This window comes from Ovis canadensis, chromosome 2, assembly GCF_042477335.2.
Source record: "Ovis canadensis isolate MfBH-ARS-UI-01 breed Bighorn chromosome 2, ARS-UI_OviCan_v2, whole genome shotgun sequence".
Lineage (NCBI taxonomy): Eukaryota > Metazoa > Chordata > Mammalia > Artiodactyla > Bovidae > Ovis > Ovis canadensis.
Window position 1 is genome coordinate 245,120,028 of NC_091246.1, and position 27,023 is coordinate 245,147,050.

Below are 27,023 nucleotides of genomic sequence, written 5' to 3' on the forward strand. Positions count from 1 at the left end.
ATCTTTGATTTAGAGGGCACTGTATCAGTCATCCAGTCTGACCTCTCCATATCATCTTCTTACAGTCTAGGAATCTCTCCCCCAGCATGCCTAATAGCTGGTATCCAGGGGATGATACTGGGGAACTTATCACCTCTGAAGAGAACCCATTCTAATATAGGACAGCTCTAATTAAAAGGAACTAACTTAATTGAAATCTATGTCCCTATAACTTTTATCTCCTCAATGGTTCTAATTTAATTCCTCTCCTATGTAACATCCCTGAAGGTAAGACCTTCTCAAACCCCCAAATTAGCAAATATCACTATAGCGTATAATTTTTCTAATCAAAGTAAAGTATAACTGAAAAAGAACTTCTACTGATTCTATAAAGATAGGACATTCCACTTTTCATGTGTCCAAAACTTCTTTTTCTAGCTAAGAATGACTACTTTCTTGGTTTTCTTCACTGTCCCTTCATTACTGGCACTAGCATTTAGTTCTTTTCATAGTACTTTTATTTTTAAAAATTTTTTATAAATGGCAAGATCTCAGTTTCCTGATCAGGGATTGCAACAAGGCCACAGCAGTGACAGCACCAAATCCTAACCACTAGGCAACCAGGGAGCTCCCTCATAGTATGTTTAATAAAGAAACATACATTTTATCTTTGTACAGAACAGATAGGGCTGAAGGATTGGACTCACCCTCACAGCCTGTCTGTGGTTTCTCAGTTCTTACTTGCTAGCTGTGGTGGGCCTCTCCATTCTATCATCTCCTTCTCATCCTGGGAAGAGTTTCCCAACTGGTCTTCTTACCTCCAGTCTTCTGTCCAAATACAGCTTCCTACTTCTTGTAGAATGATTTGTCTAAAAATGCAGATTTGACCATGTCACTTCGTTAATTTAGAAGTTCCTCAGCACCCAGTGCTCCACTGATTTCCCACTAAATGACGACTGATGATCGAGGAGTTTTTCTCAACTGGATTCCCATGAGAACATTAAGCCCTAATGCCATTAGGTATCCATTGTATATAATGCATTAGCTTCTCTCCAGTGCATCTGGAATGGTACTAGTTGTTTACACTCTTGATGAGAATGGAGAAAACAGTCACTCTAATCCTTTTCTCTATTCTGTGGTTCAGATGAGGAACCCATTGTAAAAGAGTAGAGGAGAGAGAATGTATGTTCTTCAAGAGCTCCAACAGCATGGCTGGGAGCAGTCTCCAGAAACAGAACTCACACATTTCATTGATGTCTAGGGTTTCATCTTTAAATTTATGTGAACACTGCGTCCTACTACATAATATGTCCATTGTTAAAAGTGTTTCAAGATATTTGTCAATGAATAAAATTGACTTTACAGGAGGATTTGCCTCAGGTCTATTGAACTAAAAATAACTACCTTTTTTTTCTTAGCCCTGTAGTGGACATTTTATATATGTTACATTATTTAATGTCTCTAGGAAAATTGCCCAAGATCACACAGCTAGTAAGGTGTCAAGACTCAGGGCACTAACCCAAGTATGTCTCAACTACGCAACTTAAAGCTGAGTTGAGTCAAGAGCCTTTGCTTCATTTCCAAGTTTATCTTCACTGGAATGTAGGATTTCTTTCTTGGTCAAGTTAGTATTTTGGTTCAGATTGTGCATAATTCCATACTTCTTTTGAAGAAAAGTGAGTAGTAATGTGGGTAATTCCATTTAATAAGGACTCTTGTCTTTCTTTGGTGACTCTGAAACACGTAAAATGACTTTTTTTAGTAGCAGATTCACTTTTCTAATTCTTTTGTCTTGATGGATATTGAATACTGTAATTTTTTGATTACTCTAGCTTGATGTGGGAGCTGGGTTTTTTTTTGGCAAGACGTAGCTAGCTATCTTGGTATTGAAAACTTGCCCCCCGCCCCCCCATCTCCAGATGACACAGGGTTGACTCCATTTGTGTCTTCTTACCCAAGGAACTTGGGAAAACATAAATGCTAAAGTACCAAGGTGTTAATGAGTGGCTTCCCCAGTTTCATCCCCATCTGACATTTACCTAGCTATTTGGAATCCAATTTCCATTAGGTGTCCAAAGAGAATGTCTGGAATGCCCTGTCAGTAGCCATTTGACACAGAATTTCAAGGGGATCTGGCTCCTGTAGCTCCTCTAAGATGCTGGAACAAGTTCTGAAATGATTGCTAAAGGAGGGGGCCATAGTGGCTATTTCCAGTCATCTCTGGCTGCACCCTGAATTTCTGGCTCTTCTGGTGAGCTTGAATTTGGGGAATCTGGGGGCATCCAGAGGGTGCACAGCCCTGTGAGCTTCTTTTATTTGTGACCCCTTGTCTCCCTTTCTGCTCTAAACTCTTTCTCAGTTTGAGTTAGTTACTGAAGCTGCATGTTAGTACCCAGTACCCTTTACATTATGTAAAAGAGGAGAATCATTAGACTGGAAGGGAAAGTCCAGAGTTTGGATTAGAAAATGTGTTGAATCTAAGGGGAACTTAGCTGAGGAACAGAATGAAAATTATTTCCTTAGACAGTAGACAAATATTCAGGAAACACCTCTGCACCCCAAAGATAGGCACAGCTGCCATACAGTGACTATTAAAGGGAGGTTCAAAGTTAGGAGCAAACAGCTGATTCTCTTGGTTCTTGGGCTGTTGCTGTTGGTGACAGGAAATCTTGTTCCCCAGGCTGCTGGCTTCCTGTTTTATTTTTACTCTTAGCAGAGCAGAATGTCCATAACAAGGAGCAGTCTGTTCCAAAGGGTTCTACTCCCTCTTTGAGCTGAAGGGCTTTTTTTTCTTTTGGTCAGACAATATGTTGGTTCACTTTTAAGTTCTATGATGTATAGCTTGGTTTAAGCATTTCGTGTTCACAATCAACTTTTTTGGTGATGAGCTGGTGTTTTAAGATTCAATGTAAGTAAACCTCTGTGGATTTGTGTGTGTGTTTTAAGAGGTGTTTGCAATCTTGGGGACTTGAGTATATTACCTTTATGCTTTACCATTTAACTTGCCATTTTCCCTAGCACAAAAACCTTTAGGCTGCTTCAGATTTCTTTAGTTTCACAAGTTAGGTGAACAGTTCCAGCCCGGTGTGCCTTGGCTATAGTCATATAGTCATTTTGTTGGATAAAAAACCTCCTCCTATCCTCGTAAAGTTAGGAATTTGGTAATCTAACTCTGAAACAATAGCTCAGCGTGAACCTAAAGTGCTGGGGGATTTCCTAGGGAAAGGGGCTTAGCCGACAGGATAAGAACCAGTAACTGGAAGGTTTCCGGATCTGCTCCAGACACTTCCTGCTGTCTCAAGAGCCTTTTGGCCCAGGTGTGTTGAACCGGATGGGAGAGAGAAAGGGAGCTGTGAGTAGAAGAGAAAGGACTGCTGGGGAATCTCGCAGCACAGTGTGCTTGGCATCATGTTTAATATATTGAACATGTAAAATTTTCCTTGGTATTCTTTCATTCTGTCCATTTACAGAGTGCACTTTAGTAGTCTTAATAGATACTGACAGTGTTTAGTTGTACATTAAGAGTCCTCCATCAGGGGAGAACTGGAGAAGTTACATCCTGATGTAGATCAGTGGAATCACTTGGCAACGTAATTTCGTTGTAGAGACTATCAGATGACAGAAGCTCTTTTTTGATTCTCATAATTGATCATCTGGAATCTGATCTGTTCTGATTGTGGACACCCCCAGGTTAGGATCGGTACCATCCAGGACCTGCTGAATGGGCTGTTTTCTGACCATGCGTCCCTGCCTCTAGAGACTTCTGTTAGCTGGAGCATACTTGTTATTTTAGGGTTTTTAGGTTTTTATACTGCCTGTGTACCCTCAGCCAGCAGTCACCAGTTCAGAATTTCTAAACTCATCCAGCAGGGCTCTGATAGCAAACCTGTGAAAGAGGGGTGTGATGGGGAGGGCTTAAAGCAGGGGAAAAAGAGAGAGAGAGGGAAAGATTTTTTAAAGCTGTTTAGATCAGAGCAAGACAAAAGGAAAAACGACTCACACAGCCTTGGTGTGCCTGGAATTTGTGGTTGAGTAATACTTTCCTGTTATTTCTTTTTTAGGTTGTTTTTCATCATTCAGAACATTGCCTGAAGCAGGTCCACCATGCCGTTAGTAACGAGGAACATCGAGCCAAGGCACCTGTGCCGTCAGACGTTGCCTAGCGTTAGAAGCGAGCTGGAATGCATGACCAACATCACCCTGGCAAATGTCATCCGACAGCTGGGCAGCCTGAGTGAGTGCCGCAGAGAGCCTGTGCTTTGCCCTCAGGGGTCGTTGGTGCTGTTTATTTCCTCCCCTTCTCCTCCGTGTTCCTCGTTCTCCCCCATCTGCCTTCCCTAGGTAGTGCGAAAATTTATCCCACCCTCACCCCTCCCCAGAGAGAGGCTTCTGTTTATACAGATTCTTCCCCTCAACCCTTTCTTCATCTACCACCACCCTCTAGGTTCCCTCCGCCTCCCCCTCCACCTGCTTCAAAAGAAATCTGTGGGAAGGGTGGCAGGAAGGGCTGCAGCAGAAACTGCAGATGGAATGACGGAGCAGAATTCTCTGTGTAAAGTGGGAGGTTCACAGAGCAGTATCTTGGGTTGGGGAATGTGCCTGTAATTGCACAAGCTAGTCGATGTAGCCTGACTTTGTTGAAGCCTCAAATGTACCAATAGTCTTTATCTACCCAAACCCCCCCCCCCCCCCAACCACCACCACCTTTCTTCACGAAGAGGAGTAAAGCAAACACGCATTCAGAGAGATTCTGGCTGACTTGTCTACCCTGGTACACATTTAATTGTGCTGCAAGCCCCCAGGTCTAAGTTCAGGGTACAAATTACTTCTGTAGTCTCTGGGGTATTGGGAGTTTTGCAAGCTGTGTGAACACAGTGACACAGATTGTAGCTGGAGCCATTCTTCTCTAGGAGGAAGATGGGGGTTAACCTAGTCTATTTTGAAGCTGAGGGAAAGCCAGCTCAACTGTAATTTTTTTTTAATTGCTAAGAATGAATGAGACTGCCTTCAGTGGGGTACATGCTTAGGTTTGGATTTCACTCTGAATTGAGCGGATTTTGTTTGCTTGGAGCCGAGATATGGGAAAGGCAGATGCTTGGATAGGCTCTGCATTTGTCTAGTGCCATTCTAGTTCCCATAAGAACCTCTGTCAAAATGCCATTTTAGTGATCTTCCTTAGCAAAAGCATCTTAGTGTGAATTATTTCAGACATTTAACCCTCCTGTCGCATCACTGCCTTTCGTGAAAGCAGTGGAATATCAAGAAAGCCTGCATCCCCCCCTCCCCTCCCACCCCAGATAGTAATAGCCCCTGCCTTGGAAATAGGGGCCTGAGGAGATAGAGGCCTGTGACCAGATGACGTATGGGGTCTGAGATTCCTAAGCCGTCACCCAGCTCAGAGGCCGTCTCAGTTGATCCAGGGCTTAGGGAAACCTGGATGGGGCGTCAGGAAAGAAATGAAACCCTGCCAGTGTCTGTCTTACACAAAGGACCGTTGACAGCAGTACCACAGCAGTGCGACTGACAGGGAAGCACGTGAAGACTGCAGAGAGCCTCACTGCTCCTTGGAAGCATCCTTTCTGCTTCTGTCACCCTGAGAAGGCCAAATGGGTGGAAGTCAGTCACATGCGGGTTCCTTCTCTGTAGGACAAAGGACATCTAGCTAATGATGCGTCGTCTTCTCTCTCAGCAGGAGTTATGGTCTCTCTCAGGTGTTTTTCCAGCGCAGTGTTGCTGGATGCCATTGCTCACTCTCCTACTTGTGATCAGGCACTCCTATCTTGAGGAAGTTCATCTGAGGGCCAGGGTTGGCCTGTGCTTATGGAAACAAGATTTTCTCACGTCGTAGAGCTGGCTGACCCTTTATTCATCCAGTAAACATGTATTGAACATATTTTATGTGCCAGGTGCTGAGAGGATACAGCAATAATAATAAGTGGTCTCTGCCTTCTGGGAGCTCATAATCTACCAGAGGAGAAAGAAAGAAATAAGGGAGAATGAGAGAGGGTGAGAAGAGATCTCATATTTGTTGATTGCCTACTTTATGCCAGGTTTTAATAGGATCTTGACATATAGCTGTTGCTAAGTCACTTCAGTCATGTCCGACTCTGTGCGACCCCATAGACGGCAGCCCACCAGGCTCCCCTGTCCCTGGGATTCTGCAGGCAAGAACACTGGAGTGGGTTGCCATTTCCTTCTCCAATGCATGAAAGTGAAAAGTGAAAGTGAAGTCGCTCAGTCGTATCCGACTTGTAGCGACCCCATGGACTGCAGCCTACCAGGCTCCTCCGTCCATGGGATTTTCTAGGCAAGATTACTGGAGGGGGGTGCCATTGCCTTCTCCACTTGACATATAGACTATCTAATTTAATCTTCTTAATAATCCTTTGAGGTTAGACGTTGGCATTCCCGTTTTTCAGGTGAAGAAATGAAGGCTCAGAAAAGTAAGGTAACTTGCCTGCAGACACAGTAGCCACTGAGAGGCAAAGTCAGACTTCCTAAGAATTTCTAAGCTTGCCCCCTGGCTCCCTGGCTCCCTGGCTCTCCCACGACTGCCCTGCATTAGACCTTTGCTGTGCCGTACTAAGTCTCTTCAGTCATGTCCAACCCTTTGTGACCCTGTGGACTGTAGCCTGCCAGGCTCCTCTGTCCCAAGGATTCGCCGGGCAGGAATACTAGAGTGGGTTACTGTGCCCTTCTCCAAGGGATCTTCCCGACCCAGGGATCGAAACCACGTCTCCTGCAGCTCCTGCATTGTAGGCGGATTCTTTACCACTGGGCCACCAGGGCAGCCCAACTGAACACTCACCAAAGGATTCTTAGACCACCTCTGGCTTCCCTTTCTCTGATCAACCTCTTTAAATCTATAAACCTAAAAATTGTGTAAAGTCTTTTAAATCTTAAACTTATATGTTCTTGCCAGAGTGGTCTGTCCAAAAACTAAAATCTGACTTTTTACTTTCATAATTCTGATTTGTTTGAATTTTAAAAAGTTAAGTCTGTGTTAACTTTTGCAATTTAAAAATGTTTTTAAAATAAGAGCATAAATGTTAGCTATGTATTTTATCTCCCGTCTTCCTCACTATGAAATTATTTAATTTTAAATTCCTTCGCTTGGCATTCAAGACTTTAAGACCTACCTTTCTTTTCAGCCTCATTTTCTGCAGTCCATCTTTTTCTCCCATTTTATAATCTTTTAAAGAGATTCTTTTAAAATTAAAAAGGGAAAAAAGAAGGGAGGGAGGAAGAAGGAAGAAAAGATGAATTGCCAACTACTCATAGCTTCTGAGACAGACCATATACTCTTCACACTTTCGCACGGCGCCTTTGTTCCCACTGCTAGAGAGCCCTTGCCATTTTGGTAGAGGATCTTCAAGACCCAGCTTAGGGATCTCCTCCAGGTTGGACTGAGTACTCCTCTGAGATCCTATTACTTGCCTGTATTATATTACCTGCCACATTATATTAAAAATTGTCTGTATCTCCTATACTAAAGTAAAAGTTTTTTGAAGGCAGAAATCATGTGTTGTTTCCTTGAACCCCAGTGTCTATCTTGTATAGTACCCGGCGCCCAGTAGGAGCTCAGTAAATATTTGTTAAATGATTCGTGCTTCTATTCTTTCTACCCTTCCATGCTGTTGGTGCACAGAGAATACAGGGAAAGAAGGAATATTTCCTGTGGGGAGTGGGAACATAGCAAGAATAGGGAGAGTCAAGAAAAGCTCCATAAAAGAGGTTACATATGAACCGAACCTTGAAAGATGACTAGGATTACATCCAGCAGAGAAGGGTGCAGAAATGGGCTCCTGCGTACTTCAGGCTCATGACCTTGACCTCATGTATTATATACTCTAGCCGGAAGTGCTTGGTCTAGTAGGGAAAGTCTGATTATGGAATGCATGATGCACAAAACTAAAAATTTCACAGCCATGGATTGCTCCCTGATAGCATATCCAGAGTTCTTATTTTCCCTCAGGGCAGTGAGATTGGCGTTTCACGTATTAGGTTGCCATGTCTTAGAAAATGTGCAGCCAACCAGCACTTCTGAATCAGTGTTCTGACCACCTAGAAGACTGGAACCTCCTCTTGGGTCATTAAGAAGATTTGTTTTTGTTTGAAAAATTCTACTGCTAAGGTATCTTTTGCAGAATGAGGTAGATGTCTGTTGTGAATGTCCTGATTTGATAGTGGATCTGTCTTGGTAATCTGAATGAATGAAATTAACTCTGAACAAGATATGTACGTATCACACTCCTGTTTTCAGAGGTTGGAGTACTTTTTAGTACTTACAGAGCAGGACTATCACATTACCAACTGGAATTATATTTTAAATTGGAAGATCCCCTGGAGAAGGGAATGGCTACCCGCTCCAGTATTCTGGCCTGGAGAATTCCATGGACTGTGGAGTCCATGGGGTTGCAAAGAGTTGGACACAACTGAGTGAATTTCAGTTTCATTTTCAAGCGTAAGTCTTAAGATACTGAGTTATCGATACTCTTAAAAGTCATCAGTGTAAGGAAGAATCTCATTATATAACTGTTTACGATTTGGGCTTATTTAGTCCTATGACAACTTGGTGAGATAGATACAGTTGTCCCCATTTCACAGATGATGAAACTGAGGCTGAGAGTTTGACTTGGTGAAGAGTCAGTAAGACAAGGATAGAGATAAAGAACTGAGACTTAAACTCAGACTTCCTGGTTTGAAGACTACTGCTTCTTCCATGTATTATCTTGAGTTCTAAGTATGCTTAAGTCCTGAGGTAACTTGACAGTGGGGAAAGCCTTTACGCCGCCTCGCTGTCCCTTCCAGTAGCATTCTCGGTGTCACCGTTTTTGTGTGGTGGAGTTCTTGGTATGATTTTCATCTGAAATCACAGGCGCTCTTCCTGCTGTCGCTGCTCCTTCCACTGAGGAGCACGGAAAGTCCTGGGTACTCTCTTGGGTGATCTAGGGTGAGTTGACTTGGGGTTTTCTTTTCCTCCAGAACAGTTGGTTGGTTACCAGATATTTTTGAGCCTTTGTTACTTTCCATACTAATGTTGTGTGTTTCTCAGTCAGTCTTTCATTACCTAGGTAAGCATGATACAGTATGGTTTTTGTTTTTTGTTTTTTTGAATATAGTTGATTTGCAATATTATATGTGTCAGGTGTACAACATAGTAGTTCACAATTTTCAAAGGTTATATTCCATTTATAGTTATTATAAAATATTGGCTATATTCCCTGTGCTCTATAATATATCCTTACAGCTTATTTTATACCTAGTAGTCTGTACCTCTTAAACGCCTAGCCCATCTTGTCCCTTTCCTCTTCCCTCTCCCCCCTAGTTTGTTCTCTGTATCTGAGAGTCAATACAGTATGGTTCTTATAGGAACTTAGCCGTTTTATGGACAGGGATCAGATAGGAATCTTCAGCCTGCACAGTGGAAATGCAGTTTGTTAGCCAGTTTGAGTCCTTTGAGCTCAGGAGCTTCCCATGGTTGTTTAGATCACAGAACCATTCAGTATGCAAAGACTTGCTTCTTCCTTGATTAGAAACTCCTTATTGACTAAATCTGCTAGCAGTCCAGAATATGGTGTTGATTGGTCTTATGCTTACTCTTCAGGTTACACTGGGAAGGTGAGTGAGCTGCAGTTCACCCTCAAGGTGAAGTTTTGGCCTTTTGAAGTCATTTTTTCCCCCTCCGGTGTGGACTAAGCATAAATGTAGTTTAGAAGCTAAAAATCAGATCTACTTTAAATAATTATTAAAGAAATGATCTGTTGGTTGGGCGCAGTCACTTATGCCTGCCTTCACCTTGCAGGTAACACACTCAGATGGTATATTTATTCGTACGCACCACTTTTCAGTTCCTAGCAAGAATGTGCTTTGTGGCTTGGAATGACGGTATGGAGGTAGTGTCAGATTGCTGTTACATTTCTTTGGCTGCAGATTCTCCTTGCATTCCAGGGTTGAAAGTACGGAGCTCTTTTTCTAAAAAACAAGACATTGTGGAATGAGACCACTGGTATGTTGTTTTTCAGGGAGAGCTTGAATGTTTCAGCTTTCCACTTGTTCCCTGAGATGTAGATTTGAAGGATTATAACTTAAAGCAAAGACTTTCAAAATTGTAGCTTATGAATCATAAAATCACCTTTTGACCCTTTAGAAGAAGTTGTTAGTCTCTACTAGGAGTTGTTAGTGACAGTTCAAGGCCTCTCACAGATACCACATCTCAGCATGGTTGTTCAGCGTATTTTGGGGGCTCCATTGAGGATGTAACTTATTTTTTATGTTAATTGTAAACACTTAACTAATTCACAATTTGTTTTCCAGAACCACTTTCAGAGGGTACTTTTACAGAACAGCAAACAGCTAAGGGCTATAGGCAAATATGTAGACATACTATCCACTCTTCTAGGATGTTTCTTTGTATCACACCTTTTGATTTTATTCAGCTTGCTTTGAGCTCATGACAGCTCAGTTTGCCAAGAAGACTCTTAGTTACAGAGCACACTGCAGGCTGCCCAGGCTCTGGAGGGTGTATCTCTGTCTCCAAGAACAAGCTCTTCCTGTAGCCTGAACCATCTTAGAGAGGCGAGGTCCCTGTGTGTTTGGGAGGTGGGGAGTACAGTCTTTAGTAGCCAGTTTTTCTGACCATTTTTGTCATTTTCATGCACTAGTGACTTGGTTCTTTGCTCTCTCAGGTAAATATGCCGAGGACATTTTTGGAGAGCTCTTTACTCAGGCAAATACTTTTGCCTCTCGGGTAAGCTCCCTTGCTGAGAGGGTCGACCGCCTACAAGTTAAAGTCACTCAGCTGGATCCCAAGGAAGAAGAAGGTAAGGAAGCTGAGCTCAGCATTTGCAGGCTCTGCTGAGCAGTTGCTTAGATTTTTTTCCCCTGATTTATAAAAAAGTGAGAGGGGAAATCACAGAGACCTATGGAGTTCTTTGAAATGACACAAACCTGGGTGATGTGAAGAAACCTTTTCATTTCTACCATACCTCCACACACTCCCTTTCTCCCATTTCCCCAATTCCTTCTTTCTCAAATTCTCCTTCCCCCCAGTCTTGTTTTGCTACCATAAAAGTACTTGGAAGATTCAGTCCTCCTAAGGAGGGGCCTGCTAGATCTGGCCACATAGTAAACCTTTGTGTTGCCTCATTTTGTTCAGTCATGAAATGGCTGGGCTGCTGACAGCCTTGTGGGGCTTCCCCAGAGGGGGAGAAGAAAAAAAAAAAAAACCTGGCTGCAGACAGCCGCAGCCAAGAAACGCAGCAGCTGAGGCCTCTCCGGCTGGCGTGACTCAGTGTTTGCTCAGATAGTCTGTCGTCCATTTTCTAATGCCTTCCATCTTCTTTCAGTATCACTACAGGGAATCAACACCCGAAAGGCCTTCAGAAGCTCTACTGTTCAAGACCAGAAGCTCTTTGACAGAAACTCTCTCCCCATACCTGTTTTGGAAACATACAACACCTGTGATACTCCTCCACCTCTCAACAATCTCACCCCTTACAGGTAACCTGGCTAGCTTCTCCCCTCTTCAGCCTGTGGCTAACAACACTAGATCATCATTTTAAAGATGTTGTGTACATCAGAGGATTATATCAAAAAGTGTACTACCTACCCCAGAGTTGCTTGTGGTGGAAGAAGCTAACATTTACCATATAAACAGGTGTCACTTATTATTGTTTGGTTTCTGAAACGCATATGTAATATGATTGAATACAATATATAATATTGAAAGTTTGCTATAGCATTTATGCTGCAGAGTTTAATTTGGTATAAGCCAAGTCCGTCTTGGACTCCATCCAAGGAATTTAGTTATTATAGAACCAAAAGGACTTTGTTACAAGGCAGTCCTATAGCTTGCATCCCAGGGGCAACATTTTAGCAAGGCTCCCACTTACTCTGAAACTGCTAGATTACCAGATGTTTGGGCGTGTTAGTGGGGCCAGCCTTGTGGACTGGCTTCTCTGGGCCCTGAGGGTCCTTCCAGAGCCTAAGGAATAATTGGCATTCTTCCAAATGAGTGTCGTTCACTTTGTTTTGAACATCCTTTCAACATTCCCCTGTGAAAGGACCTACAGTGCTATGGCTGGACTTGAAAAAGGTAGCCTTATAGACAGCTTAAAGCCCCTCCCCTCTAGTGGTCTGGTCTGGTAGTGTTACTGTAAAAAACTTCCAAGCAGGGACAGAAAGCGAATATTTATCTTGCTCGCATCCATAAATATCTTTGGAACAGGTAAAAGTAATTACAGATAGCTGGAGGCAGATGTCTTCTGTGAGGCATGGGTGTACTGCAAAGTAGAGAGTGTGTGTGTGTGAAATTCAAGGACACCCGCTTGATCCAGAGAGCCAGAGTAGGAACATGGCCACTTCTCACACAGACGCAGAGAAAGTGCGTGGTACCTATCCTTTGTTATTACCGTGTGAAATTATGTCTGCCCCGTGGCTCTCAAAGGGGCCAGCTAACATGGCAGGGCAGAGGTCTGACTCTGCAGCCTCCATCGTTGAGTCTGGTTGGATCTGGGCAGAGGGTTTGTAGGAGAGGAAGGGATTATACACTTGATAGTATTGAATGGAGTATGGTAAGACAAGTTTATTTTTCAGCTAATGTAGGGTATTTTCCTTTTTAACATTCTCTTCTCAGTTTTCTGGAGTTAGCCTAACAGAAATGAGTGATGTGGCTAACTCAGAACCAGATTTAATATAAAAATCATCAGTGCTTGATTGGAACTGGTTTCTGTGTATTGTGATAGGATTGGAGGTCAGAAAAGAACTACCTTTCCAATTCGTTTTAGTTGAGAATAGTGTTAAAATAACTATCCATCCCTAAATGCATGCTTTCTGAAAAAGGAGAGAGACTTAGCCATGCCAAAGCTCAGGATTCCAGCCAGGGTCGTTGAATCTGGCGGATGACCCTTATACTGACACTCATCAGCTCACCCTGTTCTTCTGTCACAGCTACTAAGAGCTGGTAATTAAATCTTGCGGTCATAGAACAGCTGACTGTCTTTTCTCACTGGGGCCCCCTTGTGGTTGGGGGATGGGGGGCGGATGCTGAGCTGTTCTAGTAGGTGAAGTGCTGTGGTTGCCTGTATTTACAGAGGAATGACAGCTACACACGCGATACACATTCACGTGTGTATGTGCATACGTCTGTACACATGTGAAGCTGTGCATGTGTACACAGGTTGTGGGTGGGTGGAGGCCGTTAATGCTTGCTGGAGCGTCCTGGGCAATTGATGGTGGTAGGGGAGTCAGTGGCAGAAATCCCATCTGATGTGCCAAGATATCCGAGTGTCCTCGGGGAGATGTCTGCAGCCCTGGAGATCATTAGACATAAGCAGGATGCCTGCTGCTATAAACCATTCTTGCCCTAACCATGCAGATTCCTCCACCAGGAATTGAAAGTAAGGCTAAGGTTCTTAAAAAGCTAGATAAGTAAGAGGTGCCATGCCATTCAGGGGCTTTGGAATGCTGGTATAGAGGAGGAAATACGCAGTCAATTTGAATGACTTCTTGATTCCTCAGTGTAAAAACTGCTAACTGGTAGGTGTTTGGAATATTGGATTTGGTTGGGAGCTCATTTGTCTACTGACAGCTACTTGTCTTCATTTCTATCCCAGGGATGATGGGAAAGAGGCACTCAAATTCTACACAGACCCTTCGTACTTCTTTGATCTTTGGAAGGAGAAGATGCTTCAGGACACCAAGGATATCATGAAAGAGAAGAGGAAGCATAGGGTGAGGGGAAAGGGGCTTCTGTTCTACACATCAGTAGGCACGATTGTGGAGGGGGGATAAAAAGGAAGCCAGTCTTATGTGAAGTAATCATTCTGAGTGGCTGCTTGCTTGGATGCCAGGTGAGACTCTTAAAAAAATGTGTCCGCTCCAAGCACAACCAAGATGAAAGTATAAATCACACCAAAAATGTGTTTGTTCCCCCCAGTACTATTAACAATTGAGTATATTCAGGCTGAGTTTTAGAAATTGACTTTTCTATTCGCCATTTATTTCTCTTGCAATTTGCACCTGACTCTGCTGGACACTCGAGCTAGGCTAGTCCCTTCTGCGCCAGCTTTGCAGCTCATTTCTCAGAGATCAGCACAAGGCTCTATAGTGTTTGATTTGCAACGGGAGCGGTTTAACACCTTGACTACTGGTTGGGCGGGGCAGGGGTAGGGGCATAGGCCTAGTTTTGGTAGAGGTGCTCCCCTCCCCTTAGACTCCCAGTGATGTGTGTAAGCATATGACCTAGCAGTTGCAACCTCACAATCCCATTAGCATGGCTGCTGGGAGGCCTAAGAGAGCACCAGGGGCTAGTGCAGCTGCACAAGCTGAAGAATCCGTCAGTTGTTTGGGTTTGTTTTTTAACTATTTCCCTGTATCTGTCCCAGATATCTATGGCTGTCATTATTTCTCTTCTCTCCTGACTGACCTTTGTGGCATAACAAATAATAAATAGCTATTTATTAACTTCCTAACAGTTAGAGTTGCTCAAAAACATGAATGAATTACCCAGAAAGATGGTAGATTTCCATTGCTACAGGTATTTGAGTATAGGATTGAAGAAATGTGTTTGAGCCCAGGAGGTGGTTTGGATTAGATAACCTCTAGGTCACTCTAAACCCAGCAATTTTGTAAGTTCTGTGGTTACTGTATGTTGTCTAGGCAGATTATTTCTAGGGTGTATATCCATGAAGGTGGGTGGAATTTTAATGAAGAACTTTGGGAAATGTTTATTAAGCTTTTCTGTTTCTTTTCATTATAGAAAGAAAAGAAAGATAATCCAAATCGAGGAAATGTAAACCCACGTAAAATCAAGACACGTAAGGAAGAGTGGGAGAAAATGAAGATGGGTCAAGAATTTGTGGAATCCAAAGAAAAGCCTTCTCGGTAGGTGCTGCTTTTGTCCTCTTGGTAGCATTCTTTGAAGGGTCTGGGCAGCTGGGGGCAGCAGTCTGACAGCTCTGATGTGACACCTTTCATACCCCCGAAGTCTGGCTGTGTGGCTTAAATCAATACCACTGCTAATCAGCTACTTTAAAGTACCTCCATCTGGTGATTAAAATTTGCTAAAAACAAGAAGAAAAATCTAGAGGCTGAGCAGTTTAAATAAGGTGGCCAGAGTGGTCTGGAAAATAAAGCCCATGGCTTCTGGTGCCCTTACAATATCTGAGGGCCTCAAAGGAAAGACTAGAAAGGGAAGAAAAGTGGTCTTAGGAGTCCTTTGCCTTCAGAGCATTGATTTGAAGGTCGTGACTAAGAACTGGACATTTCATGGGAGTAGGGAAGGCCAGGCAGAGAATCTGTGCACATCACCAAAGCAACTTTTCAGTCAGCCTTTGTCAGTCTCTGGAGAGAGGCTGGCCAAGGGACTGAAAGCGGGCCTCAGAGATAGTGTGGGAAAGGCCGTGCAGCCAGTGTGAGGCTATATATCTCTGTGGAGAAATAGTAGATGTCAGTCTGACCCCGTTTCCCAATACCAGATCACACTAGAGGTTTACAAGGCGGGTAAATGGTTTTAAAGTTTGGTTTGATGCTTATCCTGGTGTCCGACCTGTGTGACATTCAAAGCCAAGTCGCTGAGATTGCCTGGCATAAATGTTGCCCTGGTTTTTCCCCTAAATACCTTGCATCCTGGCTGTCGGAGAACCATGCCAGCCCATGCCGGTGTCTAGGAATGATAAAAGGAAAGAGTTGAGTTGTTCTTGCTTTTAGGAATAATTCTACCATGAAATTCTTGACTTTTAGAAATCTTGACACTTCTGACACTTGTTCTTCCTAGATTAAGAGATTTGTTTTAAAGAGTGATGAAGATGGTGAGAGGAAAAAAATGAACCTTTCTGCAGGGAATCAGCCCTGAGGGTACCTCCTTTACCTTCACCTCTCAATAAAAAGGGGCCATTTTGTTCCATGATCTCATCCTGTTCAGACAGGCCCTTGTCATAGGAAGGCTCAGTGACTCTTAAGACCAGCAGCTTGTGTGTTCAGAGTGCCAACCAGCTATTACGTGTGTGTGTGTGTGTCTGGTGATTCTGTTGTCTGAGAGGTTTGGGATCAGGCTGCCAGGCTGTTCTACATGGTGAACCTATAAAGAGATGTGCCAGGTCTACAGGGCTGCAGGCCTTGGGGATTTTCTACGTCAGAGCATCATTTGATTTAGTTAGTTTCCTCCAACTCTGTTCTGCCTGGGGTCTACTTTAGATGAATTCCTTATAACCCAGCAGTGGTGGAAAGAAGGGCGAGGTGGAGCGGGACAGGCCACACTTTGTTAGCTGCTGCCTGGTGTGTTCCTGTTTGTGTGGAAGTTTGTTGCTGTTCACCCAGAGTGAATTCGCCCACGGCCCAGTGCTATGAGGGACAGGTGTTCATGAGGCCAGCCCTAGGACCCCACTTGAATCAGCAGCTTGGTTTGTGAGATAAGAAACCGCATCCAGCTACCACATAGCAACTTGCATTTATCCTCAGCTTGGTTTTGCAGTCAGATGCCTCCTTGGCCTTTGAGTACTCCAGAGGCTTGCCGACCTCAAAACCAGGCTGAGTGCCAGTCACGTGTTTGCAGCTCACTAGCCTTGGGGCCTGGCTTTGCCCTTTGCTGCAAGACAGACTTTGGGATTTGGATCTGGGCTGCTCCTAACATTTGGGAAAGAATCTCAAAGAACTGCTGGGTGTGACGAGGAAAGGAACAGCGTGATTTTGATAAGCTGGGTTGAGTCCCATTTTTACAGACAATCCAGCAGAAATATCTGGGAGAGGGGAGGGGTAGATTGGGAGATTGAGACTGACATATGCACACTACTCTGTATGAAATAGATAACCAGTAAGGACCTACTGTATCACGCGGGAGCTCTACTCAGTACTCCATAATGACCCATATGGGAAAAGAGTCTAAAAAAGAGTGGATATATGTGTGTATGTGTGTGTGACTGATTCACTTTACTGTACACCTGAAACTAACACAACATTGTAAATCAACTATACTCCATTAAATTAAAAAAAATAAAATAATTGCAGCTACAGCAACTTGGGGGAGTAGAAATACTGGGAGATATTTAGCAATCAAATGCATTTTTTGTGGGCTCTTTTAGAAGAGCAAGAGAGTATCACTCAGGCTTTAAATAACAATTTGGGCATTGGGTTCATTATCAGGTATCCACCCACCTTGGTGTACCAGAATGGCAGCATTGGCTCTGTTGAGAACGTGGATGCAGGCAACTACCCACCACCACCACAGTCAGACTCCATTTCTCCACCTTCTCCTTCCTTCTCTGAGGACAACTTGCCCCCCCCACCAGCAGAATTCAGGTAAACAGTGGTATCTCTGCTATTTACTCTGGGTGGTTAAACACTCAAGAACAAAGTAAAAGTTCCAAATCGAGGCCAGGACCACTAAAGTAACTCCAGACAAGTGAGTCAGGATAATAGAAATAATTGGTATTTATTGTCTATAAGGTACCAGGCATTATACCAAACACTGTATATGTATATGTATGTATATGTTAACCTCCACAAGAGTCCTCCTGAGATAGGCACCCATTTCACAGAAGAGTACTCAGTGAACTCACCTAAGAACACACTGCCAGTAGGAAGCAGACTCACGGTTGGAAAGCAGGCCAGTTTGACTCCAGAGCCTGTGTTCTTAACTACTGGCTACACCTGAACAGAGAGAAGACACCAGCTTCTCTCTTGTTTTTTCGCTTAGCGCTGACTCAGGATCAAATAAAGTGGTATAATCTGCTGCTGTCCATAAAATACTGAATATCCTTTCTCCCTAGTTGTCTAGGAACCTAGTAAGTAGTTGCCTTTTTCTCCTGTTGCTTCTGCTCCATTTTACTGTGGCTAGAATCTCCAGGAAGAATGAAACAAAGGAGAAAGAGATGAGACTTAGGATCTGACCATTTTGATATTTGTCAGTGTCCCTGGCAGAGGTGTATACAGGAAGAGTTAGCATGTCGTGGCTGGAAAGGGGAGGGATCTGAGGAGTGTTAGATTTCAGTGTTTCCTGAGAAAAATAGTTACTTTTCTTTCTGATGCCTAACAAGTGAGAGCTTTGAAAGGTACATTTGTCTCCTTGGACACTGTTTAATCGGAGACTGGATGTTGAGGCCCCTTCCGATGGAGACCTGTAGCCGCGCTGTCACCCCACCCCCACCCCCCCGCCCCATTTCTGGCGTCTGAAACCATTAATCCCAAACCTCCTTCTGCCTCCCAAATCACTTCCTGCTGGTTGCCGCGTCGGATACAGTGAGGCTCCAAGGTCTGTGGAAAATTCCAAGATGGATGCTTTCCTAAGGAGTAGCTATTAGTGTAGGACAGACACAAAGGTGGAAAAAGAGGCCCTTCAGCCTCACATGTGGCCTGAGACCTCGCCGCCGCAGGCAAGCAGGACTGACCCAGGAGAGGTGAGCCTTAATGCTCCCTCAACTTGGGTCAAGTCTGGCGGCACATTCGTTTCCCGTCTCTGCTGACCCTCAGGCCCTCGTTCTCTCTCAGGTTTTTCCACAGGAGCACTGAAGGTGCTTTCACCTGAATCTGTACCCTGGTCAGGTTTGCCTAGCTTGGCTTGGGTTTCCTGCCCTCACAAGATCTGGTGAATGTTAACAGCCTATGGAATGGAGCCTGGTGGGTGGTGGTGTTTGAATTTTTATTTTGGTTCGTTCTTACGTGGCTTATTAGTCCTGGCTCCAGGATTGAGCTGACCCTTCCTCTTAAGAGGAGGACTCAGGAGGGCGCCTTCCCTTGCAGAGCTGAAAGGTTTGAGGGGGACCTAAGAGATGGTCTTGGCCAGCCTTACCTATTAGAGAACTCCTAAATCCACTTTTTTTCAGGCGGTATTTCTCAATTTCTGCTTCAACTCCTCTGCTGACGGGAAGCTCATTATCTTACAAAGCTGCCCATTTCAAGGCTGGGGATTTCTGACCATCCCCAGGTTGTTCTTTCTCTTTGAGCCAGAATGAAATTATACTGTCAACCAGAATGAACCTAGGGTAATCGATAAGCTTCACGTAAAGGGGAGTGTTTGCATCCTGAGAGTGATAGTGGGTCTTTTTTCTTTGTCCTTTCAGCTACCCGGCAGATGGTAACCAAAGAGGGGCTGGCGTAGCTGGACTCAAAAGGTCCAGTGTGGTCAGCCCAAGCCACCCACCACCAGCTCCTCCTCTGGGCTCTGCACCAGGCCCCAAACCCGGGTTTGCTCCACCACCTGCCCCTCCGCCTCCACCTCCGATGATAAACACTCCACCCCCACCCCCGCCTGGAGGATTTGGGTCTCCAGCGACCCCGCCACCACCTTCACCCCCATCTTTCCCGCCTCACCCTGATTTTGCTGCCCCTCCACCTCCTCCCCCACCGCCGGCAGTTGACTACTCAACTCTGCCACCACCTCCCTTGTCCCAGCCAACAGGAGGCGCACCTCCGCCCCCGCCCCCGCCCCCTCCTCCAGGGCCCCCTCCACCCCCTTTCAGTGGTGCAGATGGCCAGCTGGCTGCACCTCCTCCGCCACTTTCTGACACCACCAAGCCCAAGTCCTCCTTGCCTCCTGTGAGCGATGCCCGCAGCGACTTGCTTTCAGCCATCCGTCAAGGTAAACCCCCAGTGGTGGGTCCAGGATCATGGCGCCTTGTCTGGGCAGCTGGGATGACTGACTGGAGGGCGGGCGGGGGCCCCTGTGCCCTTCCAGGGGAATGGTTTTTGCTGGGTGGAGAGAGATTAGGACTTCAGACCTCAGATCAGTCTGAAGAAAGGCTTCACTCCTGAAGAAATGCAGACGTTTGTATTTCTTTCCACCTTGGTTTAAAGTAAAGGCTTCTTAACCTAGGATCTTCGAACTGCTTAGAAATTTATGCTTTGTGTGTTCTTGCGTTCATTCTGAGCCCCAAAGAAAACCAAGAATCACTGTCTTGGAAGGTACTTCCTCATCTGGACTCAGACACTCCCTGTCCTTCACTTTTTTGCCTTTCCTATCCTTCTCCGATCCTCTCCCCCACCTTCCCACCTCCTTCCTTCCTCCCTTTTCCCTCTTGTCTCCATGTCTCCTTCCTCTCACCCTGCCTTCCTCCCCTCCCTCATCATCGTCTTCCTATCGTGAAGCATTTATTCTCTGTCAGAGGGTGGTTCTGGTCCCAGGAGGCTAGAGTGGTTCCTTCTGTTTGATCCTCAGTGAACTGAAGGGTTGTCTAGAGGAGACAACCTCAGGCAGCTCAACTCCATGAAAATCGATGACTTTCAGTGCCTGCTAGATGGGGTATGGCAGCCACTCCTCACGCAAAGCCTTGTGAGAAGTACCATCCTCACCAGCCTGAGAGCGTGGGAGCCTGGAAGAATGGCAGGCTCCCTTCAGACCCTCTTGTCGCACTGGGACCACAGTGTCATAAAGCCTGTCTGACTTCTCATCGGCTTCCCCCTTTCTCTCTTTACTCTCCTCCAGCATCCTTCTTTTTAGCTGTCCTTTTCAGTACCCACCTCCACCAGGGGCCACTCCCTCTTCCTCAGTCCTGGATGGATTCAGAGGCTGACTTGCCTTCTTAACCCTTCTCTCTCTCTCTCTCCCACAAGGCTTTCAGCTGCGCAGGGTTGAGGAGCAGCGGGAGCAAGAGAAGCGGGATGTTGTGGGCAACGACGTGGCCACCATCCTGTCGCGTCGCATTGCTGTGGAGTACAGCGACTCAGAAGACGACTCCTCTGAGTTTGATGAAGACGAATGGTCGGATTAACTCTTCTGCCTGCCGCCTACTTCCTTTTTCTTTCTTTCCTACCTGCCTTCTTTGATACCTACCCCAACAGTCCCAAGGGGAAGAAAAGGGAGGAAAAAAAGAATTTCAAGGGGCCAGAGCCTTCCCTGAAGCAACCAAAGATATATCCCAAGTGCTTCCTCCAAATCACCATGTGTTTCCCATCTCCCCAGGGTCAGGCCCCATGGGGCTGCTGAGGTTCTGTAGCTGGGATGTTCCCTGTTCCCTTCAAGTGACTGTTGCCGACTGAAGAGAAGGGAAGACCCCAAGCACACTCCTTTGATTGGGTTTAAATTGGAGTTGGTGCCTTCCCCCAGGAGCCATTTTCTGTAGTCTTCCAGAATCCTTGCCCTCAGCTGCTTTGCATAGTGCCAGCCATCTTCTGGTCCTGAAGCCTGCTGGCCCCTTTCCCGTGCACTGAGAGGGCGGAGCAGCCGCAGGCCCGGTGCCTCACCCCTCTGTCCTCATCCACAGGGTGAGGCTGCCTTTTTCTAAGCCTTCTCTGTGTCTAGATGCCCTTTATTCCAGGAGCCATCAAGCCCCTAAAGAAATGTCTCACCCCTCTCTGCTCAGAAACAGTGCCTTTCTGAAGGCAGGGTGGCTGCCTCCCTCCCAGGCTTCCTTCCCGGACTGTGCTGTTCCCGTGTCCCTCAAACACCCCTCCCTTGCCACCAGGTGCCTCCAAGCACCACAGCCCAGTTCTAACCTCTAGGAGCCATGACCAAACTAGCCCTGACACCCAGGGATCTGAGCCTCTGCCGCGGTTAGGAGCAGAGACTCGGAGCTGCAGGACTGGAAGAAGACGGAAGTCTCTGGGTTGAATGACGCTGAAGCCTGGAGATGGGAAGTGACTTGGCTCATGGTCACACCATTGGATGGGGACAGAGCTCAAGCCCGGAGTTTCTGATTCCGAGTCCCCTGTGCTGTATGGGACCAAATTGTGGGCACCTGCTAGGTTCTGGGCCCTGCGCTGCTCCAGACCTCCCCGCAGAGGGGAGTCCAGCAAAAGGGCGCGGGGCCTGTGCCAGGCCTGTCAGTGCTGCTCAGACCCTCGTGGCCGCGCTTCTCGTCGTGTGCCCCCCTTTCCTGTCACCAGCCCGGCACCTGGCCTTGAGAGCTGCCCTCTTGGGGGACCAGAGTAGTGCGAGGAGGAGGAGGGTAGGCAGTGTGACAGGTGCTGCTTTCAGTTCCTCTGGATCTCCTCCCCCGTTTGTTTCCCCAGTTTAAGCATAGGTCCTGCCAACTGTAGAAACTTCAGTCCCTCAGGCTGGCAGCGGCCGCAGGGAGCTGCCTGGGGAGGTGGGGTGGGGAGGCCTGGCAGCCGTGAGGAGGGCTGAGAGGCAGGACGACTCTGGGTCCTGTTTCCAGCTCCCCTCCTCACTGCACCATGATGTTCCCTCCCTCCCTCCTCCCTTCTTCCCCAAGCTAATACACAGGTGCTATTTTTGAGAAAAAAAGCCGGTCAGCTTTGGCTAGCAGTGAGGTTTCTTCTCTTCTGTTGTGTAGCCTCTTAGGCTGAAACCGGCTTTTCCAGGCTTCTCCAGCTCTCCAAGCCGTGAAACAAAGACAGACAGGATCTGTCTCCCCCCCAGCACAGCACATGGTTCTAGTAATTGCCAAAGCCCTCATCAGCCCCTCCAGCTCGAGGAGAGCATGCAGTCGTGGGGACGGAGCCGTTAAGAGGCCAGTGTGCCCGCCTGTCTCCCCAGATAGGGCGTCTTGGGCGCAGGGCGGGCACCAGGCTCTGGCGCTGAGAGCGCCAGACCGTGTGCACCCCTGCCGTGCCTCCCACAGTGCGCTCCGGAAGCTGAAGGTGCTTTCTTCAGAGCTCTAAAACGGCTGCTGAAGGTGCCCCCCAGCTGTCACCCAGCAGTGGCCAGGCCAGCAGGCAGAGGGCAGCGGTTCTCCCAAATAGGGGCCTGGGGCCTGGCCAGGCCAGGCCGGGGTTTGGGCCTAATGGCTTTGACTGAATCACCCCCACCCCCTCCTTTCTGGAAACGGGGAGCCAGCACTGTGCTCGTATCATCCAGCTCTGACCTTGAAGGGGGCGGTGTTGGCCTGGCTTCTGGAATGGACAGAGCCTGCCGAGGAAGAGGGCTGGGGGCAGGAGGAGGTGGGGAGGGGCACTGCCTGCGGAAGGTAGGATTAGATCATTAGCTCAGTGACCTCCTAGGGTTTCGATGTGCTGTGTTCTCATCCTACAGCTGGTTTGGTAATGATCTGCAAGTCCCGGAGAGCAACAGCACAGCTCTGCCTGACGCTCTCATTAAAATCTATGCAGCCAAGCTCGGCGCTTTGTAGCAGCCGGCCTTGCGAAGCTTCCTCAGCTCAGGGGGCTGGGGACCCAGTCAGCCGAGAGGCCCTCTGGGCTCTACTTATGCATATGTGCACCAAAAAAAAAAAAAAAAGCTTCTTTAAACCCAGAGCCCTTTAAGATGATAAAGGACCCTGTGCAGGTAATTGTGTGTCTTTGGAATCCTGTAATTGTAGAATGCCGTTTAGTGATTATTTAAACTGGGCTGAGGCTGGTGAGGGTGTGGAGCAATGGCCCCTAAGGACTCTGAGGGCTGAAGGCAAGGAGCCGCCTCCCTTCCCTGTTCTGCCCAGCCCAGGGGACCTGCCCCCATTCCTGTGGCCCAGGGGCCCAGCTTCCAGTCGGCAGTGTCAGAAGTGACTTGTGGCTCTGCCTTGGTTGTGAGATGAGTACATTCCAAAGGAGCAGCCATGGGGAGGGGGCAGGCTCAGCGATCCCTTGGAGGCTCAGAGCAGCTGGCCTGAGCTCCAGCTCGCCTCCAACGGAAGCTCGTGTGCCCCTCAGAAACGACCCTGGCCAATGTCACCGCAGAGCTGAGGCAGTGTTGTCAGGGCTAATGTGAAATCTCTTCCCGTGGCGCCGATCCTCCGGCTCTGCAGTGCCAGCTCGGACAGATTGAGGTCTCTGTGGCTTTGGTGACCCTGCTTAAGCATTCCCACCGTGTCCCAGCTCTGCTCTCTGCCTGCCTCCCACTGCAGCACCCCCTCACCTGCTTGGGGAGGAGGGCAGCGCCCCAAGGCTAGGGGCTTCTGCTCAGGAGAGTGTCAGGCTTCCTGGGCTCGTCAGGCTTTGAGCTCTGCCGGGGTCCAGCTGACCTGGGATACCAGGGGTTGCCCAGAGATGCACCTCATCCCGTGCCTCAGGAAGGGCTAGGGAGCAATTTTGTTATTGTATTAACTTTACTCAGTTAACTCATTTGAGAAACTAACCAGTTTTTACTTTCTGTCTAGAATGATGTATGTGTAGGAGAGTGAGCCGTAACGCTCCCTAAGTGCCTTGTTTTCTCTGATATAAATATATTTATAAGGACCTGGTCCAGTGGATTATTCTTGGGTGTGTTTGCCACATGAAGATGTTAGGGACTAGGCTTGTATGTCGTGGGGTACAGTCTGAAGATGGGGCCCCTTCCCCTGAAGATGGGACAGGAGCTGCAACTGAGATCTGAGCAGTGGGGCTGAGCCAGACCCCTGAAGTGACCCTTTCCTCTTTCCCCTGCTGCTCTCAGGCCCTTAGAAGAGAAGGACACCCAGTTTTTCAGTCCTATGCCTCCAAGTCTGGGCTCACGTGAGTCCCTGCCAGGTTCATGTGTATAGCACGTTAGCTCCCAAAGTGACCTGAGGATTCTGTGTAATTGTTTTATGTATACTTCCGAATACATAAATGCCAACATTTTAAATAATCTGATGAAAGTCTTTGTAACCATGCAGCCACCTCTGGGGGGTGTGTATGTGTGTGTGCGTGTGCGAGCGCGCACTTGTATCTGTGTAATGGGAGAAGCAGTTCCAAGGGGGCAACATTGATAGCCACAGGTGGTGGCCAGAGCTCCAGAGGGAGGTCGGTGTGGGTGGGCTCGGAGGCCCGGGGCCTCTGCCTCTGGCTGGTGCGCCCTGTGTGGGAGGTGGGGGTGTTGATTTAGGAGGAGACCCATGGTGGGGGGGCACGTGGAGGCCACCTCAGCTGCCTGGGAAGGGTGTGCTGGGGCAGGGGAGGGCGGGGTGGGGGGGGGCCCTCACATCAGGCAGGAGAATGCTGATGCTGCCTGCCAGCATCTGGCCGGCATCTTGTCTGCCTCTCAGACCCGAGCAACTTACCTTAAATAGAACGACTTACAATGGAATCCGATAAAAGGGTTAGGCTGCCGCACGCCCCCTCTCTCTCCTGCCTGGGAAGGCGACAGGTCTGGGTTTCTCTTCTGACCCTAAAAAAATGACCTACCCAGGAAGCAACGGTTGTTCCGAGCACAGCTGCTGCGAGTAGCTGTCCCCGGGGGTAATTGATGAGCGGACTCCCTGTTCTGAGCCCAGCAGACAGACGGTGTGGGGCGGCCCCGGGAGAGGGGTGGGAGCTGGGTTGGTGACTCGGCTGGTCACGCCTGCTGTTGCGAGAGAGTCACCCACTGGCATCCCAGGAGAGGGGGCAGAAGTTTTGAATCGTCAGCAAGTGCTGCGCCAGCCACTCTGAGCTCATCGCTGGGGGTGGGGGTGCAGGGGAGGGGGCGCGGGAGCTGCTGGCCCTGGCGGAGCCCCTCACCCCACCCTCCTGCTCAGGCCTCTGTTTAGTCAGCACTTGGCTTCCCGAGGTCGGTGACTGACAGGCAGCCAGACGCCCGCCCTGGGAGAAGACAAAATGGTGGTGTCGGGAGCCGCCCTTGCTGGAGAATTGGAGGGAAGGAATGTGGTTCTGGGCAGCTGGGAGTCTGACTTAAATTCCAGCTCCTCCACTTGGGAGCTTCAGCTCTTTGGGCTAGTGAAAAGAAGGAGCATTCAACTACTACCTGCCCGAGACTGCCTGTGCTTTATTTCACCAACCAAGGGTCCCACTTGACGCTTGAGAAACATGATTCGGAGAGGTTGAGTTGCCTAAGACCGCATAGCTGACCAAAAGCAGAGCTGCAGTTCGCGCGGGGGTCTCTCGTGTTCTGCCCACCACGCAGCGTAAACCATTTTCAGAATCTTTCCATCGAGGATCATGATCTTTGGTGTCAGAGGGGTGTGTGAAAGGTTTTCTGTTACAGACTGCCCTACCTACCCGCTGGTGCCTAGTTTTATAAATGATGGTTGATTTTGCTCTCGCTTTTCAATAAGTGAGCTGGACTGGGGGCCCTGCTATCCTAGACCTTTAGAGTTAGAAGTGCCCTGTGCCCTCAACTGCCTGGAACACAGTGGTCTCCCTGTGTATGGGCAGGGGCTTCCAACAGACACAGCTTCAGTATATGCGCACACCTGTTCAGATGCTGGCATTTGTGCACACTCAGACATGGAGACACGTGCACACAGAATCCTATCTTTGTGCAAACGAGCACAGAGCAGCACACGGTTACAGGATCACAAGCGCAAGCAAACCACACACTCCTCAGGAGCCACCCCTCCTGTGCTGCCTCTGCCAGCTCCTCACTGCCCCCTCCTGGCCACCTGGTGGCCAGGGCAAGCTGGCACCACTTCCGTAAGTGCTGCTCCAGGGTGGTTGTCAGCCAGTTCCCTCCTAGATCTGGAAGCTAGGAGATGTCTCAGGTGCTCCCCAAAGCCAGCCTTAGCCCCAGGAGAAGTGTCTTATGAGGGGTCTGAAGCTAGAGGACAAAAAAAATTAGCCTTTCACACCCAAAAGAATCTCTTCCTGGTAGAATGCTCGGTACCATGGTGGCAGGCATTCTGCAGAGACACCCTCCCACTGCAGCAGGCAGGCATCCCTGCCCTTACCTGGGGGATTGTGCACACACCTGCTCATGCCCTGCGTATGTATTTAAGGAGGAGAAGATTTCCTGGCTGAGAAGTCAGGCCAGGTTTTCTAGCTCCCACCTTGCAGCTCCCTCTGGGCCTCAGCTCCCTCCCCTGTTCAGTGAGGAGTCGCACAGGATTAGGTATTCTGCCCAACACCGACCCCCCACCACAACTCGTGTCTCGCTGTCTTGGGAACTAACCTCTCCCAGACGTGTGCCTGAGTAAAGCACATCCATAAAGATGAACCCATGGACTCCTCAGGCAATCCCGGAAGGACAGCCAATACCAGGCTTTTTATTCCTAGTTTACAGTTGGAAAGGCAGACACACAGAGAGGTACAGCAACTTGCCCAAAGTCACACAGCAAGTTGGCAGCAGGCATGAAAGTAGAAACCTTCCGCTTTCCAATGCCCCTGGCTGTCTGCAAGAAAGCAGAACTCGCTGTGGGCTCAGGCCCAGAGCCAAGGAGACAGGAACTAGAGAAGCAAAGCCAGAACCTCTGTCCCGTCTGGGAGCCCCGAGGCTGAGGAGAACCCAGAGGGAGTACTGGGCTTAGGTATTAGGCAAGTTC

The 27,023-nt window shown here is 47.6% G+C and overlaps 1 protein-coding gene across 4 annotated transcripts in view; it reads left to right on the plus strand.

The window, feature by feature from the left end:
* WASF2 (WASP family member 2) overlaps positions 1-24,415 on the plus strand; it is a 70,660-nt gene extending 46,245 nt beyond the window's left edge. For 3 of the 4 annotated variants that reach the window (XM_069578907.1, XM_069578908.1, XM_069578910.1), the window contains 8 exons: positions 4,041-4,213; positions 10,668-10,802; positions 11,328-11,481; positions 13,596-13,713; positions 14,741-14,865; positions 17,122-17,277; positions 19,038-19,555; positions 20,527-24,415. In XM_069578907.1, coding sequence (XP_069435008.1) covers positions 4,084-4,213; positions 10,668-10,802; positions 11,328-11,481; positions 13,596-13,713; positions 14,741-14,865; positions 17,122-17,277; positions 19,038-19,555; positions 20,527-20,684 — 1,494 coding nt within the window. In that variant the 5' untranslated portion in view covers positions 4,041-4,083 and the 3' untranslated portion in view covers positions 20,685-24,415. Of the gene's footprint in view, positions 1-2,569; positions 2,888-4,040; positions 4,214-10,667; positions 10,803-11,327; positions 11,482-13,595; positions 13,714-14,740; positions 14,866-17,121; positions 17,278-19,037; positions 19,556-20,526 lie in introns of those variants that run through there. The other variant, XM_069578909.1, reaches the window with a different exon arrangement.
* Positions 24,416-27,023: the final 2,608 nt, after the last annotated feature.